Raw genomic sequence first — 19,356 nt, forward strand, 5'->3', positions numbered from 1 at the left:
GCCACTTTTTTTCTCCAAGCGAGGAAATAAAATGTTCATGGTTCTTTTGATCTGGTTGATATTCATTTAAATGTTTTAAGTACTTGTAGATGGTCAAAGTTTTCGTATTGACATTTAAGGTGTATTGATGAATCACAACATAAACTTGAAGCCTCGTTTTGATCCGCCACCATTTGACCTGTTGAAGTAGTAAATTAGTAAATTAGAAAGTAAAAAAATTCCAATATTGATATATAACTTATGACGAAGATATAGAATTCAACATTAAACTTTGCCGTCCAAAAAGGCATCAGTGCCTTGAACTTCAATCGCAATGTAATAACTATAAATAACATAATAAAAACAATTGATTTAAATGAGAGGACTAAAACAGGTGTGAGTATAATTCAGTGCAGTTCAACAGCACCACAAATTACAGCCTCCAAATTGATCATTAAAATAAATGAGCACCTCTCAAGCCGATTGAACAACAACTGAACGTTACAATCCTTATGAAGGCAGCATGTATTGCTCTGATGTGGTATTTTACTTTATGCTTCACCTGCCAGGGGTCATAATTGTATGACTGATGGGTGTATGTATGTTTCTCTTTATGTTGTCCTTACAAGACTGTGTAGACGTGTGCGCGTGCGCGCGTATTGTGTTGACATGAGTGCATGTCATCTCGTATGAGTGTGCATGACAGCGATGTCATCCGCTCCTTCATATGTAATTCGTGTCATTGCTGCTGCCCCACTGTGACTGCAGGAGCTTAAGGCAGCAGCTGTTCTCTGCTGCTACGACTGTGGCGGCTGCATCACATTTCTGTCCCTGTCAGTGCCGTCTCTCCTCGTCCGTCACACCCCGTTCGGACGGACGCTCGGAGATGTTTGGGCTACAATCAGCCGACATTGCGCGCAGAAATGATTGAGTCATCAGGTCTTCAGCTGTGCAGATCAGCTAATTCTAATTCAAGGTTGGTCCGGCTCTTTAAATATTAACCTATTATCGGTAGCCTCGCTTCACCTTCTCATTCAGCAGCCCAAAAGTCATTAATCAGAACACATCACATGCCCAGTAGAGCTCCACATTAATTGTGTTGAAATAATGAATGACCATGCTTCAATTTCTCCAAGTGAACCCAATTAATAAAACACTCAGATCTGACATTGCCATTTGTTGATAATCAAAATGGGAGATGAACTATAAAAATACAAGTTATATTTTACTGCAGTAAATTGGAGCTGCATTGAAGTTAATATGGTCGGTGATACGCTGGGGAAGTTACAGGCTAATAACTCTACAAAGGAGACGTTTTCACTCAAACTGTTCACTTGTGTTCCAACCAAGCAGAAACCAGCAGTGACGTCACCCGTTGGTTTGTGAACAGCCGTTATGAAGGCTCAACTTCGGATATCGGCCGGCGCCACCTTCTAGTTCGGAGCAGTTTGGAACCAGAAGTGAGAACGGTGGATTTGACTGATCTGATTGGAAACCCCCAAGATACTACGCCCCTCCCACCGATAGCAGTAACCTGACTGCACCACAGGCCCGTCCATCAAACAGACATGTCCCCAAAAACACAGATTTTGAGGCTTATTCTCGAATTAATGACAAGATTATTTTCAGATGGGCCGCCAGACAACTAATCAGAAGGAGAGACTTTAGCTAGCAACACCAAAATAACTTGTGGAAAAAAATTATTGCATTATAATTTTAAAAGACAATTTGAATTGGTGGAGGCATTATTTAGCCAACCTCTAGTGGCCCTAGGTGATATTGCAGCTCAGGGCCATAAGCTATGTCCACTTTTATATACAGTCAACAGTTGCAACACCACAGTCATCATTGATCTAAATTAGCTTTTTTCAACAACACTAGGGGGGCACATCCTTGTATATTAATGTTTATAAATTCATTAATAGCCTTAGACCGGAAATAAGCCACGGTGATCTGGATGTTTTTGATTACTCGGAGGTTACTCGTTCCAGGCAGACTTTTCCTGCTAGTAACAGCTCTAAACTACCCGCAAACCCTCATCCCGCTTTTAGATACATTACCGCCACCTTCTAATGGGAGCAACACATTACACACAGACGCCGGAAAAAAACGAGCGACATAAGAAAGGACGATAGTCACATATAATAATAGATTTATTTCAAATATTATATTCGAATATTTAAAGTCTCTAGCAACGTTTTACAAGAGTGGTGAAGTTGGTGGTGCTATCCCCATATTTGATGGCATTTTTCAGTTTTGTGACAAGAAAGGAGCAGAGCTAGAGTGAGAAAGAAAAACTGTATTAAACCAGAAAATTAACAGGCAAGACCAATGGACAAGTCCATGAAAAGAGATCAAACAAAACTGTTCATCTATGTAGCACTCGAGTAAAGTCCTATAGAAATGTCTATACATCACAACAACAGGCTCTGGCAAGCTCATCCCTTCTTGAGAAGTAAAGTTTGTTTGTTCCAAACTATTTTCTCTTTCATAAATAAAATTCATTGAGGGGGAGTCAATGTGACAGTGACACACATGTAACCAAAAATTAATCCAGACTGCTTTTGTCAATATTTGGGATTCTGTGATTTTTGTTTTATATATATATATATTTCTCTTGAAAGTAATTTCTGACAAAGTTTCCAAGAAAAGATCATGTAATTACAGACTACTCAAAGCAACAAGACTTTGAAAGGAGCCTTCCTTTCTTCAAAGAAGAAATATGAAAATAATAAGTCAATTGATAAAAAATAGAATGAAGGTCTGTGTCTTGAATTAAAGAGCTGTCGTCATCTTAAAATGGACATTTTCTATCTTTGGCTGTTCTTGTTCTAAAAATACATCTTTTCTAAGAAATCACAAGGTTACTAAAGGCTCTTACTTGGCTCTAATTGGCTTAAAGTTGTGTTTGCCATCAGCAAGAAAAGCGAAACAATAAGCAAAGGCCAAGCAATGGATTTCAAAAGTTTGTTTTCCAAAAGTCACAGGCATGTGCAGCAGAGGACCCCTGATTGATCAATCCTCCATGATACGCTTTAGTTGCACTTAGCCCAGACTAATTTCCTCTGTCGTGTTTTCTATTCATCAACCAGCCGTTGCTCTCAGCAGCAATCATGCAATTATCTAGGCCACTCAGAAGACTGGCGCAGGCAAAGTTGAACAACAAGTATGAGTCACCTCAGGTAGCATCCAAATGCTTCTACACACTTGTCAGCTCTCAGCCAAGTATTTGTGCCCTCAACACCACTGCTATGATATGTGACTCTTCTGTGGGTTGAAAGCCATTTTGTTCCATGTTGTCTACTCTCTGTTACTGTACTGTAAAATAATTGTTTGCATACAATACTTAAATAGTCACGATTCCAAACATGAGAACAAAGCAATTCTAGTATTTTCTTCCGCATTGTCTTTACAGTTTATACCTTCAGGGACTCAAATGCTGGTTTGTCCTTAAAAAAGCGACCAAGAACAGCAGTTATAAACATATGAGCAGCATCTGATATATTCATTGTTGACATATCCCCATATTTGTATGTTCTTTTTCAGATATACAGAACGCATTTATGTTTTAAAGGTCCCACGATGGGGTTCTTACCAGCAGGGGCATGGCCAGGTCAGCAAAGTAAACAAAGGCCGCCCCGAGTGTGAATCCCACAGCCACAGGCACGAAAGCAAAAGAGCCGTACTTCCCAGAATCCTCCGCCATGTCGATCGCCGGCGCAAGCAGTGACCAGTAGGAAGCAGCCAACATCACCTGAGATACACAAGAAGAGGGGGATGGAGGGTAGTTTTAAAAAGATGAAGCTTACACAAACTTTCAGACAGTTAGGTTTAAAGGTTCTAACTAGTGGCAAAAAGTCTTGTGCACCATAGTAGTGTTATCTGATGTGCATTCAGACACAGATAGAAACAAAATGTCACCATTAATTTATATTATGAACAAGGGGATATTGTAAACGAGCTCCTTTAAATAGAAATACTCCAAATGAGTCTCATTGAAGTAGTAGAATTAATGCATTATGTAGGCGTAACAGCAATGTAATCATTAGGACTCAAGAGCCACTTGTGAGACCAGAATTGCTTTTAAGTGGCACATTCAGGTGATCCTTAGTTTGTTGTCATTTTGACTGATAAGTGTGTTGATATTTGTTTTGTTTTATTGAGAGACATTTCTTAGTTTGGATTGTTACTAAAATTGTTGGATGTGTAACTATGATATCACACTTCTGGTTAGTTACACCACAACACATGGTCTAGTCCGTTTATGTGGGCTTATTATTGTGTAACAAGCTAATAAAATTATCAAATAAAATATATGTGAAAAAACTGGGTGAAAAGTTTGGTTTTGGATTTATATTCATTCATCATAGTAATGATGATACGCGACAACTGCAACTAATTTTAATAACCGCAGAGGTTATTAATGACCTGCATTGGCGAGGTTGTGGCTCAGATGGTAGAGTGGGTTGCCCACTAATTGGAAGGTTGGTGGTTTGATCCCCAGCTCCTGTCCACATGCCTAAGTGTCCTTGGGCGAGACACTGAACCCTGAGGTGCTCCCGATGGCATACCGTCGGTGTGTGAATGTATGTGAATGTACTCCTGATGGCGGGCACCTTGCATGGCAGCTCAGTCTCATTAGTGTGTGAATGTGTGTACGAATGGGTGAATGGAAAACCATATAAAAGCGCTTTCAGACCGATGAGGTGATAAAGTGCTACACAAGTGCAGACCATTTACCATTATTATACTGATAAGATGTTCTTGTCATTATTAACATTAATCTTACGTACTGCTGCAATACCCAGTAAGATAATTATTCAATATTATTCATAAGATTATAATATATTATATATAACATTATTATTGTTATTCAATACATATTTAATTAAATTCATTTTAAGAAAAAGAAAATTACATCACACAAATATTTAGTTTTAATGCAGTTTAGAGGGGGAGAGCGCTACCCTGGTTATTTTCCAATGACCAGAACATTTCATTCAGATTAAAGGAACGGGCACTTGGTTGGTTCAAAGCATATCTATCAGATGCATCCCAATTTGTCCATTTAAACAATGGCTCTTTTACACACACAAAGGTTAGTTACGGAGTTTCACAAGGTTCTGTAATGGGTCCAATATTTGTCACGTGATACATGATTCTCTTAGACAATGTCATTCGGAAACATTGCATACATTTTTATTTGTATGCAGCTGACACTCAGTTATGTATTTCTATAAAACTGCACAAAGCAAATGAGTTGAGGAAACTTTAACTATGTCTAAAAGACATAAAGGTCTGGATGACCAGTAGTTGTTTACTTATGAATCCAAATATAACGTTTCTAAAGTTGTTTTTCCTTCAACCCACACATCAAGCAAGTCTCTAGGACTGCTTCCTTTCATTTACGCATTATTAATAAAATCAGGAACATTCTGTCTCAGTGCAATGAGCAGGAACACATCTGTCTTTTAATTACTTTCAGACTAAACTATTATAATTCTTTGTATTTAGGATGTCCTGGAGGCTCTCTGAAAATCCCCCCGCAGGTTCTGAATGCTGCTGCAAGAGTACTAACAGGAATTGTCAAGGAACATCATATTTCACTCATTTTAGCTTTCCTTCATTGGCTTCCTAAACCTACAATAAAAATAAAAATTTTGCTACTGACATACAAATCCCTTAATAGTCAAGCTCCATCTTGTATGAAAGATCTCTGGGTACTTGATCATCCCAACAGAACACTATAATCCCAGAATGCAGGTTGCTTATGGCTCCCAGTTTGGGTTCAAATGGCAAACACGCTTGCTACGTTCAAGTTTAAGCTTAAAACTTGCCTTTTTGATAAAGTACAATTAGGGCAAGCTAAAGTAGCAGGCCTTGTAGCATTCCCACGCAATGCTCTCTCTTGCTGTCCGTGCATGTGCCACTCCTGCATGCTGTTTTAACATTTCCCTTAACAGTGATATTTCAACATTGCTAATTTAAGGTGTTTTTCTATTGTTCTATCCACTGCAATTGTTTAGTGCATAATGAAGTCCCTTAGTTGTACACTTGTTGGTATTTCTTTAACATTGATATTCTAATATGGTTGTTTTGTGTCTGTAAATTGAGTTGAATTAAATAAAAGTGACTGGATCTCAATGACTACGGCAAACCGAAAGCCTTTCTGATTTAAAAAAACAAAAACAAACAAACATGCTTTAATTTGAAAAGTCTTTTGAGGTTCCCCATGTTTGAAAACTGCATGTGCATGCGTCCATGTTTGGATATGTGTGCCATGTCTGAGTGTGCAAGTGTCCAGTGTATTCAGTATCCTCTTAGGTAATTCACCCTGAAAGCATCTTTCACTCCAATGCATAGTCTGTTTGTATTAGCTGTCAAAGTCCAAAGAGAGATGGGAGGGTTTAGAATCTTTTAAAAGCCTAGCGTGTCTTTTCAAGTTACATGTTTGCACACAAAGTATCTACATCTGCAATTGTTTATCACTGAAAGGCTGCAACATGCCCATTTGTATTTAGTTTGTGTTCACGCAGCTCCTCTCATATCGGCTTAGTGCATTTCTCGTGCTGATATTATGTCAAAGCATGAGCCTGTAGTCAGCCCTGCCAATCAAAAGTAATGGAAGCACACTGTTAGCATCAAAATGTATCAGCTTTGTATAATAAAGCAAACATTGATTGCAACTAATTTGGTTTGGCTTAGAGTAGAACTGGGCACTCAAAACTCTAGTTTTCTGTCTTCTTTGTTTTAAATTGTAAAAGATATGGCAGCAATCAAACCCTCACCATGGCTGTAGCAGACAAATGATCATTGCTCTACTTTCCAAAAGGATCCCATCCTGTTTTCCATCTACAATAAAATCTGATACTCCCAAACAGAATGTTTTAGCCATTTTTAACCCAGTGTATCTTCATGCCACTTTCACGTTGGCAGTCCAAAATAATTTACACCAAATTTCGCAGTTTACATGACATGAATGTCACATATTGTGACTGTATCTGCTTTCAAACTTGAGCCCCAGTTGGCTGTGTAATGCAGTAACCAAAAAAAGGGAACGCAGTTAGATGGCTAGAAGCAGAAAGCTGGATTCAAAAGAACATCCACTTCATTTATTTTTATTTATGGCAACAAAAGTACAGCAGAGATCAAAGAGAAGCCAGACAAACTTAATGAGAATTTGAACTATGAATCAAGTGGTGAGCTAAATGCGTTTATAAAAAATTACGAGGTATTTTTCTGGGAACAGTCTATATTATTATTAAAATAAAACTGCATAACAAAGCAGCGAAGAAGAGTAGAGCAGCAACAAAGATCATTGATGCAAACAGACCTGCTGCAATCCGAAACTTTAAACTCATATCTCCATTTCAACCTTCTGGGTAAAACGAGTTGGTGTTCATCAAACTTAACTTTATCCTGATGTTTGAAGGGCAGTTCTGGCTGTCCTCCAATGCTTGTGTCATGACTTTCTAATTCCCACAATCCCACCCGAGTGTGACAGACAGAACTATTTCAGTCTACCTTTTCCCAGCTCGTTAAATGGCACGACGTTGCACTTTCCTGCTCTAATTGGAAACCTAAAGTGCCAATGAATAATTTTTTACATGAACTGAATCATGTCTTAACTCATCTCATCCTAAATGAAAGTAGTTCTGTGTCTTTTTAAGGCCACTGTAAAAGATTTTCAAATTTCTCACACTTACACAAATCGAATGTGTAAGTAAAAACATGAACTGACAATGCAATTATTTGGATTGCAAACACATTATCTCTTACAATTTTGTTGATTTCAGTCACAAACTTCTGAATTTTGTTCATGAAGATAGCCTTGCATTTTTGAAAGTCAAAACTTTTGGTTGCAAGTTGAATTTGATGTAGTGGGAGGAATCCACAACAATCGGTGGATTTCAATAGTGTGGCGATACATACTCAATTCCACCCTACATCCAGGTCAAGTCTAAAGAGTCCAAAGTGGCCAAAAGAAGCCAGTGGCACCGAAAAACAAAAGTGCAAAATACTTTTTGGTTAGTGTTGTGGCGAAAGCAATGGGAGGGAAAACGGTTTTAAGAGAGCACCTGAAACTTTCAAATGTATTCGTTTGGCCTGGAACATGTCTTACCATGTTCAAAAGTGACAGAATCTCTGTGTATTCTGTCAGAAATCTGTATTACAATTAGATTTGTTATGCTACTGCATTTTTTTTTGTATCGTTTTGAATTTTCACAGATATTTCCCTGCAAAATGTTTTCAGTTACATTCATGTAACTGACTGTGTGGCTGCTTTAGTGTAAGAGGCTGACAAATTTCATAGAGTTGCTCGGTGAGGCATGACTTTTAGTTTGAAAAAGGTTTCGATTCACCGAGAAGCCGCAGGTTATTCCAACATCTTCAATTTATGACACCTGTGCATATTCGTTTGACCATGGCACAAGGCTGAAAAATGCTTCTCTTGCAAAAGCATGTTTCAGTCTTGTGCCATGTATTGAACTGAATATCCATGTTTCCGGGGAACCAATCAATACATCAATGGATTTTTCTGATTGGCAAAACATTTACCAGAGAGAAAGGATGTTTGTCAGTGAAACTGATTAATGTGGCCTTTGATATGAATTAAATCTTAAAATACTGTTCAAAGCAAAATGCTGGATTAATGGTAGCATTAGTTTTAGATGTGTATAATTATCATAGAAAAAGCAGCCTGATTGAAAACTGCAAAGCAAGTTCACTTTTCATCCTGTTCCTCTTCAAGTAGCTTCCAATCAGAGTAGGTTCTTTCACCCAAGCAATGTCGTTGGTCAAACCCAGCAGCTGGTTCCAAAGGTTTTTGTTGCTATTCAGGCTCAGGTGTTAACTTGAAAACTTGTTAGAGTTTGTTTTCTTTCACAACTTGACCTCGTGTCTAACTGCAACTGCTTACTTTTCTGGCACTAACCAAATTGCTTTGGTACATTCTAGTATTAAAAGTTGCCTTGTCATTTGGAAAAAGAAATTAAAAACAACCCACAAATACAATTTCCTGTTATAACGCAACTTTTTCTTCATTTATGCAGGATTATCAGCATCAAGTGAGCCTCTGTTTGGGCAGCCCACCCATGTAAATAAAATCACTGGGTTTTACCCGAGGTAAAAAATTACATTAGGACATCTTATTTTACTCTTTTCAAATAATTTTTTGGGCCAAATTTTCATCTACGTTGCATGTATTGCAGTAACTGGAGGCTTCTCAGCCGGCTAGCAAGCAACTAGTAGTAGCATGTGAAGTATTTACCATCCAGTGATACCTTATGTGAAGCGTCTAAGAAATGTCTGTTAATTGTAGCAGAAAACAACCGGTGTTACGCTCTCCCCCTCTAAACAGCATGAGAACTAGAGATGTGTGCTGTGATGTACAACTAAGTTTTCTTTTTCTGAAAATAGATTTTCAATGATACATTGGTATAAAAAAGTGTCATTAACATACTGCTATTGGTCCGGCGACAAAGGATGGGGAGCAAACAGGCAAATGGTTTTCTCTTTCAAAGTATTAGTCATCAGGCATTACATGAAATCCACTAATTTGCTTTTTTGATTGAATTCAACCAATATAACTGTCACAAAAGATTTCCATTTCCCCACTAATTCCACTTCCACCACAAATAGTACCAATTACTGAAAGAGGCAAGGGAAATAAAATTAATCACGATATAGGTAATTGCAATAATTATAATAATTCATGATAATTATTTTTGCTTTAGGGAACTGATTGAAAAATCTCTTCACAAACCTCACAAACAAGCCCTAATTTGCAACAAAGGAGTGTTTGCAGTACAGGTTCTCTTTAATACCGTCTACTAAATAGTACATTGCTCTTGCTACCTTTTTCAGCATATTGGGGAAAGGAATCCTGCTCGGGTTTGTACAGACAGTCAAAAACTATTGTTTGACTCAAACTGCATGGTTTAAGACTTATAATATTTTGTGCTGCTCGCTTCCCAGTTTAAAAAAAAAAAGATGTAAAAAAAACTCTCTGGGACACAAAGAATGGTTTAATAACAATACATGTCTCATTTCACAACTGTGGTTAGCTGTAATATATAGGGTTCAAAGAGTAATAGGCGGTTCAACATGTTGGCTGCTCCAAATGACAGACAGAACACATTTAAAAATTTTAATTTTAATATTAAAAAATACTTCACTTAACCTCACACAGAACACTCAAATCATCTTGGGTGATCTGTAATACCAGAGGGCAAAAACAGATAAGGAATATAATTTTGCTGAACCCAGCTTCCTCTAACATAGCTCTTGTTGACTGCTATTCAAGAAGGGATGGATTTAGATGGTGATAATAGACTGAGGATTTCAGTGTCAATAAGTAATTATCCAGAAACGCACCTGAGATACAACCCGGGAAAAATAAATCCACCTGTGTTTTTACATCTGTACCTTTGTGACTTTCAGCAACGTACTTTTTGTTCTTTCTCTCTTGTTCCGCTCTCTGATTTGCACTTGCAGCAAACCCCAGATCCATTTCAGAGTCTCTTCTCTCACACATAAAATCTATTCATGAGCATCTCAAGGCTATTTGAAACATCTGTCCAACACCTAATTACTACTTTCCATCTTATCTCACTCACGGCAAAATGCTAAGCTTGTTTTAGGCAGCTATATCAAGCAGTCTGCTTCAGAAATAGCCCTATTGTCATACAAGGTGCATACAAAAGTAGAGCAGGAATTCATGAATTTGTATGTACTTCAGGGAGCACTGCACTTTCAAAATATGTGACAAATGTCATTGTTTGTCATTAATTTTTGTATTCTGACATTGCTCTAAACAAACTGTGGGTGAACTGTGTTAAACTCTTTCACTTTCATCGCCTAAGGCTCAAATATTGTTACACTGTTCAGCTATGACAGACAATGAAAATGAGACCCAAAATCACAGAGGAAAGCCTGCTAGAGGCTTAGCTGATGGGGTGGCAGTGTCTAGACAGAAATATATCAACAAGCATTGGACTGATTAACAGGAAATGATGTGCAAACTAGGCCTGCATGACACAAGGAAAATCAGCAAAATGCTATAATTTTGTTCAATTTTGTAATGATTATATGGTTGGTGATAATCATATTAATGTGGAACAGTGCATATTAGTTATACAGTTCTATGTATTTCTGCTTGATAAAGGTACACAGTTAACATAGACCAAATATATGAAACTAAACAGAGCATTGATGGTATGGCCAATATATTCAGGGCTCCATGTGATTGGTCAAATGTTCACATGATGAGTGTCAATGCAAGTTAATACAATTATTTGTCTTTTCAAGCACAATTCAGGCGGTCCTCTGCAATGTGCAAATGAAAATACTATTTCTTGATTAGCACTGGTTCAAACATTCATTCTTTCCAGAAGACGCAACATACCAACTTTGGTGATCTCTATTGCCACAATGACGATGATTTTTTCCAACAATTGGTTGGGTCGCAACAAATTTTTGTGCAGACATTCATAGTTTCTAGGTGATGTATCCTACTAACATTGGTGATTCCATGACTTTTCACATAGCACCACCATGAGGTTGACGTGTGTCAACCACGTGTGTGGTTCTAAATAAAACCAGTGGATCTATTGTCATGAAACTTGGCACAGACATTCATTTTCTCCACAGGGTGAATTATCATAACTTTTGTTATCAGATCTAAATTCTAATTTGTCCAATTTTGCAAAAACCTGCAAAACTAGTAACATTCTCTTCAGATGCGTACTTCCTCCACCAGCTGAAGAAATCCAACCTGCCTTAAGTAATGATGGTGCACATCTACTCAGTCATCGCCGAGTCCATCCTCACTTTCAACTTAATCATCTGAGGTGCTCATGCCACGGCCGGAGGCCGAGGATGAGGGCAGGCTGCAGCGCATCACTCATTCGGCTGAGAGGGCGATTGGCTGCAGCCATCCATCCATCCCACCAGGACATGCGTGCCTCCAGGACACTAACGCGAGCAGAAAACATTGTGGCTAACCCCTCTCCAAAACTGACAGACATTTTTTCAATCACTCCACTACAGCAAGAGGCCGAGGTCTATCTTGACCAAAATCTCACACCACAATAGCAATTTGTTCCAGACATCAGCTGGACCCATCAAAATTGTCCCCCAGTGGAATAGACTCTACCTTACTCGTACACAAGTACACACTTGTGCTACACATCACTTTTAGGGGAAATCTATAATCTTTCATCACACATCTGTGAACTCATCACAACTGACACAGTGTGTTAAATTCACATGAACATTAGTCTTTGTATTACACTTGCACATTTCACATCATCTTTACATGGTGTACATTTGCCTCTTTACTGTAAAATTTGATTTATATATACCATTTTTTGTGTCAGCTGCATATTCTTCACTGTTTTTTTCTCTTTCCTTTTAGTTTTTGATTGGCATGTACCACTACACCAAAACAAAATCCTCGTACTGTATGTGAAAACTATTTTTGCATTAAATCTGATGATCTATACTATCATCATAGTGTCAAGGTGGCCACTCAGTGTCGCCAATTCAGTATCTCACCAAATTGGATAATATAGTTACAATCTGTTCCTCTGCTCCTGAGTTATGGTGTTGAATAATGGCCAGAAATACATTTTGTCTGAAATTCTGTCAAAATTAGCCAATGAAATCTTCAGTCGTGGCCAAAAACGTGGTTTGTGGGGTGACAGTAACTTTGACCTTTGACCTCCAACATCTAAACACCTTAAATTCATGTGAGCATTTGTATCCATTTCGGAAAAAAAATTCCTTCATGGTATTTCTGAAATGTAGGTTCAAGAAAATGGGACAGACAGACATATGGATGGACAGAAAACTCGAAAGCATAATATCTTTGCCCAGTAGTCTCCTTGGTAAGATTTACCTCACAATGTCAGAGCCAATGACTGTCACAATGAACTGTGCACACAGATGCAGTGAATTGAATACAGATTGACGGGAACCACAGAACAAGTAGGAAACAAAAATACTTAATATGTTTCTAGAATCAATGTTAAGGCCAATGACGAAGAAGACATCCGTTAATACAGCCAAAAGTTTAAGGTTGCCTCTTGCCCAAGGACAATGCCTCATCTGATGTCATAATTCTACCATATCTGTGTAAATAATAAACTCTTTTAGGTCAGCATATCAGCTCCTTTTCAGTCTAATGACAGGAGATAAGGAGTCGTTTTCAAAATGTATCTTTCCAAGTACTGCTCACAGAATTATCAATATGTAGTCTATGATGCCCTACAAAAGGCACCAATAACCATTTTTATATTAATTGAATAATTTTTAGATAAGCAGAAGTACAGACATCATCGAGTAGCTACATTCAGTATTTTTGGGAGAAAGGGGCGCACTACGACCGGGCCAAGCTTGGCAGATGTTGGTGGACTTTGGAAAGCATTTGGTTTCCCCTATGAGAAATAATAACAATTACACTCCAGCCACATATTGTAATGTGCAGCAGGGAAAATGGTCCATTGAATTTATCATCCCTGGAAAACAGCATGACTACAGACCAAGGGAGGAAATGCTTCAAATATATGAACGGCAGTCAAAAAGTTCAGAGATAGCACCAGGACGTGCACACAGCCGGGGAAAGCGATAACCTTTCTGAGTAAGTATTCTAAGTTGTCATTTGATAAACATCAGCACCCGAGTTACACGTGTTTTTGTGAACATTGGCATGTGCCTCTCTGAGGGTCGTTTTGCCATCAATCGGAAACCTCCACCTCTACATGGTTGAGGCTGTCGCAAGCCCAGACTTTTAAAACAACAATACTAACACACTTAAGATACACCTACTATAGAAGCTGCCAAGAAATGAATAAACAACCAAGTAAAACCCTTTTAAGACACTAAATATGATGTTCCCTTTCTAGCTACTTATAGTGCGCATTTAGAAAGGATTCAGACTTTAAAATTCTGTTCCTCTCACCAATCGACTATCAATATCCCCAAATGACAAAGCAAAAACAAGATTCAAGGATTTTTATTTGTTTTTGCTAATTTATTTAAAAGCAAAAACTAAAATATTCCATTGAATTCAGACCCTTTCCTCAGAACTGAGTTTAAACACCACCGGCAGTGTTTACAGCCTCGAGTCTTCTTGGATATGACAAATCATGCTCACCTAGATTTGGGGATTTTCCACACTTCTTCTCTGCAGGTCCTCTGAAGCTGTTAGATTGCATGGAGACTGTCAGTGTGCAGTCCAAACATATGGATATTAAAATATCAGATTAACCCTGAATTTAAAAAAGCTTTTAATAACTTGAACAATTAATGAAACAGCAAAATAGTAGACAAAATGTTTGAGTGATTCAGCCCCACATTTAAATCTCTAGTGTTGTAAAGATTACTGACAGACTTCTAACCAGCAGACATTCATCACGTGGATGACAAGTCTCCTTAAATAAACAGTGAGGAATCTGAATCTTGTCATCTCACAATCTGACGCAAACTAAATTAAAGGTCAGATTTAGAGGAAGAGCACATACACAAAGTAACCTTGATGATTTCTGTCCCTCTGCTGAGCAACGTACTAAAGAAAACAGCGAGCTTTTGGTGATTTATTGCCTCTTAAATGCTCGAGTTCTTCCACTTTTTGAAATAACGTGGTATTTTTTCACCTACAGTGGTTCGTGGCTCATCTAATCACAGCCTGTGGCAAATAGAAATAGTGTGATTGATATGATAAGAGACAGGCATACAATAACTCAACCGCTGCGCTACACAGAAGACCTACTTTACAAAATGAGCATAAACTGTCACTGTGAACTGTGTGTACATGGCATGTGAGGCAAATATGCCCTTCATTCGAAGGGGACGACACAGATCATATCATGCATGTTTTTACCCCGTGATGTATACCGCTTTACTGCCTATAGATTCTTAGATAAAGATTCCACTAAATTAAGCACCGAGGGGGTTCTGTTTAGTTTCCAATTCGTCATTCCCTTCAAATGGCCTGAAAGTCAAGTGATCACAAAAGTCATTAGAAGTTATCCTCTGGGTACCATAAAGGTACTTTTGTGTCTTTTTGTATGCAAATGGTGCAAGTCTAAACCTTTTGGTTGCAAGGTGAGTTGGATGTAATGGGCTGGACCTTCGCTCTTGGATGAGACATGGGTTTCTATTGGCGGGTTTGACTTGGATCCACAGCATTGGCTGTAGACCTCGCTCCCTCTGTAAACACCTAACAGAAAAAAACACTGTGTTGAGCTACAGGGAGGTCTGTTTATGTTATATTGCTCTTTTCTATTGAAAGGCTTTAAATGTAGTCATGTACCAAATTTCACCCCAATCCATTAAAAAGCTGTTAAGATATTTCAATCTATTTGACCGGCCTTCGAGCTGCACCACCAGCATAGCTGCAAACAAAGCCATTGACAGAAGTCAATCCCAATGTCACAAAATAATAAATTCTAATTGAATGTTTTCCACTGGCAATCAGTGTTGTATTGATTAGTTCAAAAAGTTTATCGCCAATGAAATGATGATACCAGTCAGACATGGTGATCAAATCCTTCAGTGGATTGATGGATGTGCAAAGCTTCATTTCTATTACCATCCATTAATTTTTGCTTCAATTTCTATTTTTCCTTCATGTAATGGCTTACATCAAGTCCATGTTTAAATGACTGAGGTAGTCCTTTTCCATGATTAATGTAGTCAGAGGAGTGAAAACTTTTATCAAAACTCTCCCCCATCATTGTTTATATCTCATTCTATCACTGATTGTTTGTTGAGCTGATAAAATAAGTTCAATCTTTTTTCCTCTGAGAGCTATAGACAAAATTAAAGTGTCTGAGATCTACTTATGTTTAGTAACATTTATTCACATAACTTAGCTCCACCCAAACCAGCCCAATAATGTTCTTTTATGTGAGCAATAACAAATTGATAATCAACACACATTTTGTATCACAAAAGCTTACATTTAAAAGCATGTGCGTGCTGTGTTTTGCAAGTACATTGCAGGTTGCAGTTTCTGTCCTCTGACCTCTGTGTGTTTCAGTCGGGCAGCACTCCACTTCTGCTGCACTGAAACGGTGTGGAGCTGACGCGGGTGAAGGCAGAGTGTCGTTATTTGATCGCGTTCATAGCGTCATTCTCAGGGACAGGTTAAAAAATAACTATTTAAAAAAAAAAAAATGCTGCAATTGATCTCCAAATACACCCGGGCCAAGTAAGCCTATGAATGGGAAACACTGCATATTGTTCAAACCTTCCACGATCTACTCAGAACCAGGTCCCGTTCTACTGGTAGTTTGCGAGCTACGAGCTGGAGATCCCTGCATTGGTCCATTAACTGTGAAATATACCTCATATGTAGCCTTCCTTTTGCCTGACGAGTACACGCTTGCAACTACAAACGTCTTCAACACACTTTGCACACATGCAAAGCACAGCCTGGCATCACATTGTATTTATCAACTGTTGACTCACTACAGAAGATGCAAATTAGAATGTCAAATTAACATATCCCCCAATATGTTGTATATTTTTAAATGGCTTTGACAATTTAACATCTGTTTAGCTGACAAAAAAAAAGATTTGCCATACAACCCTACTTTCATCCTGTGGGAAATGTTCTCTTTGTGCTTCTGCCTATCTGCATTGTGTGAGCATCCACAATGGTTTGCACTGTCAGAGCACAATGTAGCTAGAAATGGGCAGTGAATGAGACAATTAATTATTTATACAAGGAAAATCAGCATAGCAGATATGAATATAGCAGCCAATGTCATTTGAAAGACTCGATATTGTTCCAAATTATATCAAATAATTCAGGCGTCAAAGTTTTGCCTGCATCTTTCCAAAAAAATTAGCAAAAAACAGCAATTTAGCATAACGGCAAATGAAAAAACAAACGTATTTCACAATCTGAGAAACATTATGTTTAACATCGTTTGACAATAGAACCCTGAGGAGGTGGATATCACATGCGTGGCTTTTGTAGTAAGATCTAATCGTACATGATGCCATTGAAAGTCAGGGGAAAAAGAAAAGTGCAAAAAAACTCAGAAACTAATCCTCATTCATAAGAAAGCCTGACATTTCAATTCCACAGTGTGATGAAGCGGATCGTCAAGTCCCACAATATATATTTTTGTACAGATCACTATGAATATCAATGACAAAAAATACTTTATTTTAGAAAGAATTAAATAAAGTGTGCCAGAATATATAGGCAAGAATATATGCTACAGTATCACACTTTCCAGACCTTCATGTTCAGTAACAAGGTTATTTGCCACGAGTGGAGGCATATGTTGATTATTATTTTTCTGTTTTCATGGTAAGACTTTTCAATGAACACAAAATTTCTCCTCCTTCAAAGATTGCATAAAACTACTTGAAGGTCAAAAACATTTGTAATGCAAGGAACCATCTCACAGCAGAGCTGAATCACAGAAAAGGACTGTTAATTTAACTGAGAAATAGAAAGTCACAGTGGGCCAGTAATAGATGTTGCATTTCACCTTCAGCATGTAAATTTAATCAGGATGCATATCACTATGTATCTTGAAAATGACGACATCATCTAAATCACCGCCACATCAACTTTACATATGAACCCCACAGGATCAAGGAATTTTAGAAATGTTTTTATTCCAAACAGAAAATCCTTCACTAAAATGTCATTCTTTCAAAAATAAACTATTTAAATTAAAAGTGAATGGGTTTCAAACGAAATCTTCTTCTCATAACCACCAAGATTTTCATTTAGGCTGGGTGAGTTTTCTGTACAATTAAGTCCATTTTTCTAGTCATTTACAGTCAAGGTCATAATGATGCACCCCTTTGGAGAATGAATGAATATCAGTACAAAACTTGGCATGCCATCCAGTAGCTGTAGGGATATGCTGCCAGACTGGCCCAAATGTGCCACCAGCATTTCAACGGTCTTGTTTCTTTCCCCTGCAGGACATACAATTTCAATCCAATTATTTGCCCAATTTAATATTTACACTTCAAATATTCTCACCTAAAAGTTGGAGCATCCTGAACACAAAGTATTATAACACTACTTGAAGAAACATGGTCTCTCCATCTTTGTTCTTATCAAGATTTTCTAAGACTATAAACAGTTTAATATGGAAACCTTTGCTCACATGCCAACTTTTAACTTGTCAGTTGCCAGCTGGCCTTTACACTAGGATGTAAAGGCGCCAACCTTGATTGCAAAGAGTTTATCCAAAGAGGGCAAAGATGAAAATGGGATGAGGAGCAGAGGTCTCACAGAAGACAGCCATCTCTGGAAGCTATACTGCCATGCTCACGACCCTGCGATCTTGCTAGCGAATAAATAAATGAAAGTTAAGCATTAGGTTTCTGTCTCTGAATACTAATTTAATCAGTGACATTCAGCCAATTTTCCAGTTGCTGTCAGGCCGCAGGGCTGGTTAAGCATGCTGTAAGAGGCAGCAATTCCAGCTTGATGTCATTCAAGGATAAAGTCATGTCTTAAAAAGATGGTTAAAGCGGTGAGGAAAGCAATAAGGGATGACATGTTTACATTCATTCTACGACTGCTGTTGGTTTTCTTTGTGCAAACAGTAGAAGAAATGATTCAATTAGTTTGATTTGCACTCAACTGTGTAAAGACATACGATTGAGTCGCACAGGAATAATAGCTTTTCATGCTTGGAGAAGAACTGTTTGTCTATGACAGAAACGGTTCGGAACGTTTGTAACTTTTGTTTGATTTTCAACCAGCTGAAACCAATTTTAAAAAAAATGTAACTGCTTACGAATAAAAGGACAAATCATTCGACAAGTTAGTTCTTTAAATTGTTGGTATCTGCTTTCTCAAACCTTAATCCCTTTCCAACATTAAAATGAGTATATGCGGTATCCGCAGAAAAGTAAATTACTAAATTAATTTTGTAAGAAATCTTCGACACACATGTTTGTCATATCCTACAATGCAGTCTAAAATCGGTTACATCTTAACAGAGTAAAAATATTGTTTTCTGTAAATCACATCTATCTTTCAAATAATACTGCCTGTTGTAATAAATGAATCCTATTTTCAATGTCCTTCTCGCAACGATACAGACAGAATTTAAATGTTTTACAGAACTTTCTTGCTGTGTACAAGTAGTCAAGTCTATTGTTAATGCAAGAAAATGATGGAATAGAGTTCACTCTTATGGGCATGAATATATGTGAAATATCTGTCTTAAAAATGCAAATTATTCTAGTTACTGAAGGTGGCACATTAAGTGAAGAGGCTGCCTGGTATTACAATCACTAAAAAAGGATGTAGAATTTCTTATGTTTTATTTCTGTTGCATCAAATTTGGTGGAGTTGCAGGCTGTTATTTATCTCTATTCGCAGTT

General features: G+C 37.8%; 1 protein-coding gene across 3 annotated transcripts in view; it reads right to left on the bottom strand.

Annotated features, from left to right (window-relative positions):
• LOC138626076 (zinc transporter ZIP11-like) overlaps positions 1-19,356 on the bottom strand; it is a 129,426-nt gene that overhangs the window by 97,873 nt on the left and 12,197 nt on the right. For all 3 annotated transcript variants that reach the window (XM_069707509.1, XM_069707508.1, XM_069707507.1), the window contains one exon: positions 3,575-3,733. In XM_069707509.1, coding sequence (XP_069563610.1) covers positions 3,575-3,733 — 159 coding nt within the window. The remainder of the gene's footprint in view (positions 1-3,574; positions 3,734-19,356) is intronic.

This window comes from Brachyistius frenatus, unplaced genomic scaffold (genome assembly GCF_029030835.1).
Source record: "Brachyistius frenatus isolate BFR_SWC_R1_liver_20210118 unplaced genomic scaffold, ASM2903083v1 Contig_69, whole genome shotgun sequence".
Classification (NCBI taxonomy): domain Eukaryota; kingdom Metazoa; phylum Chordata; class Actinopteri; family Embiotocidae; genus Brachyistius; species Brachyistius frenatus.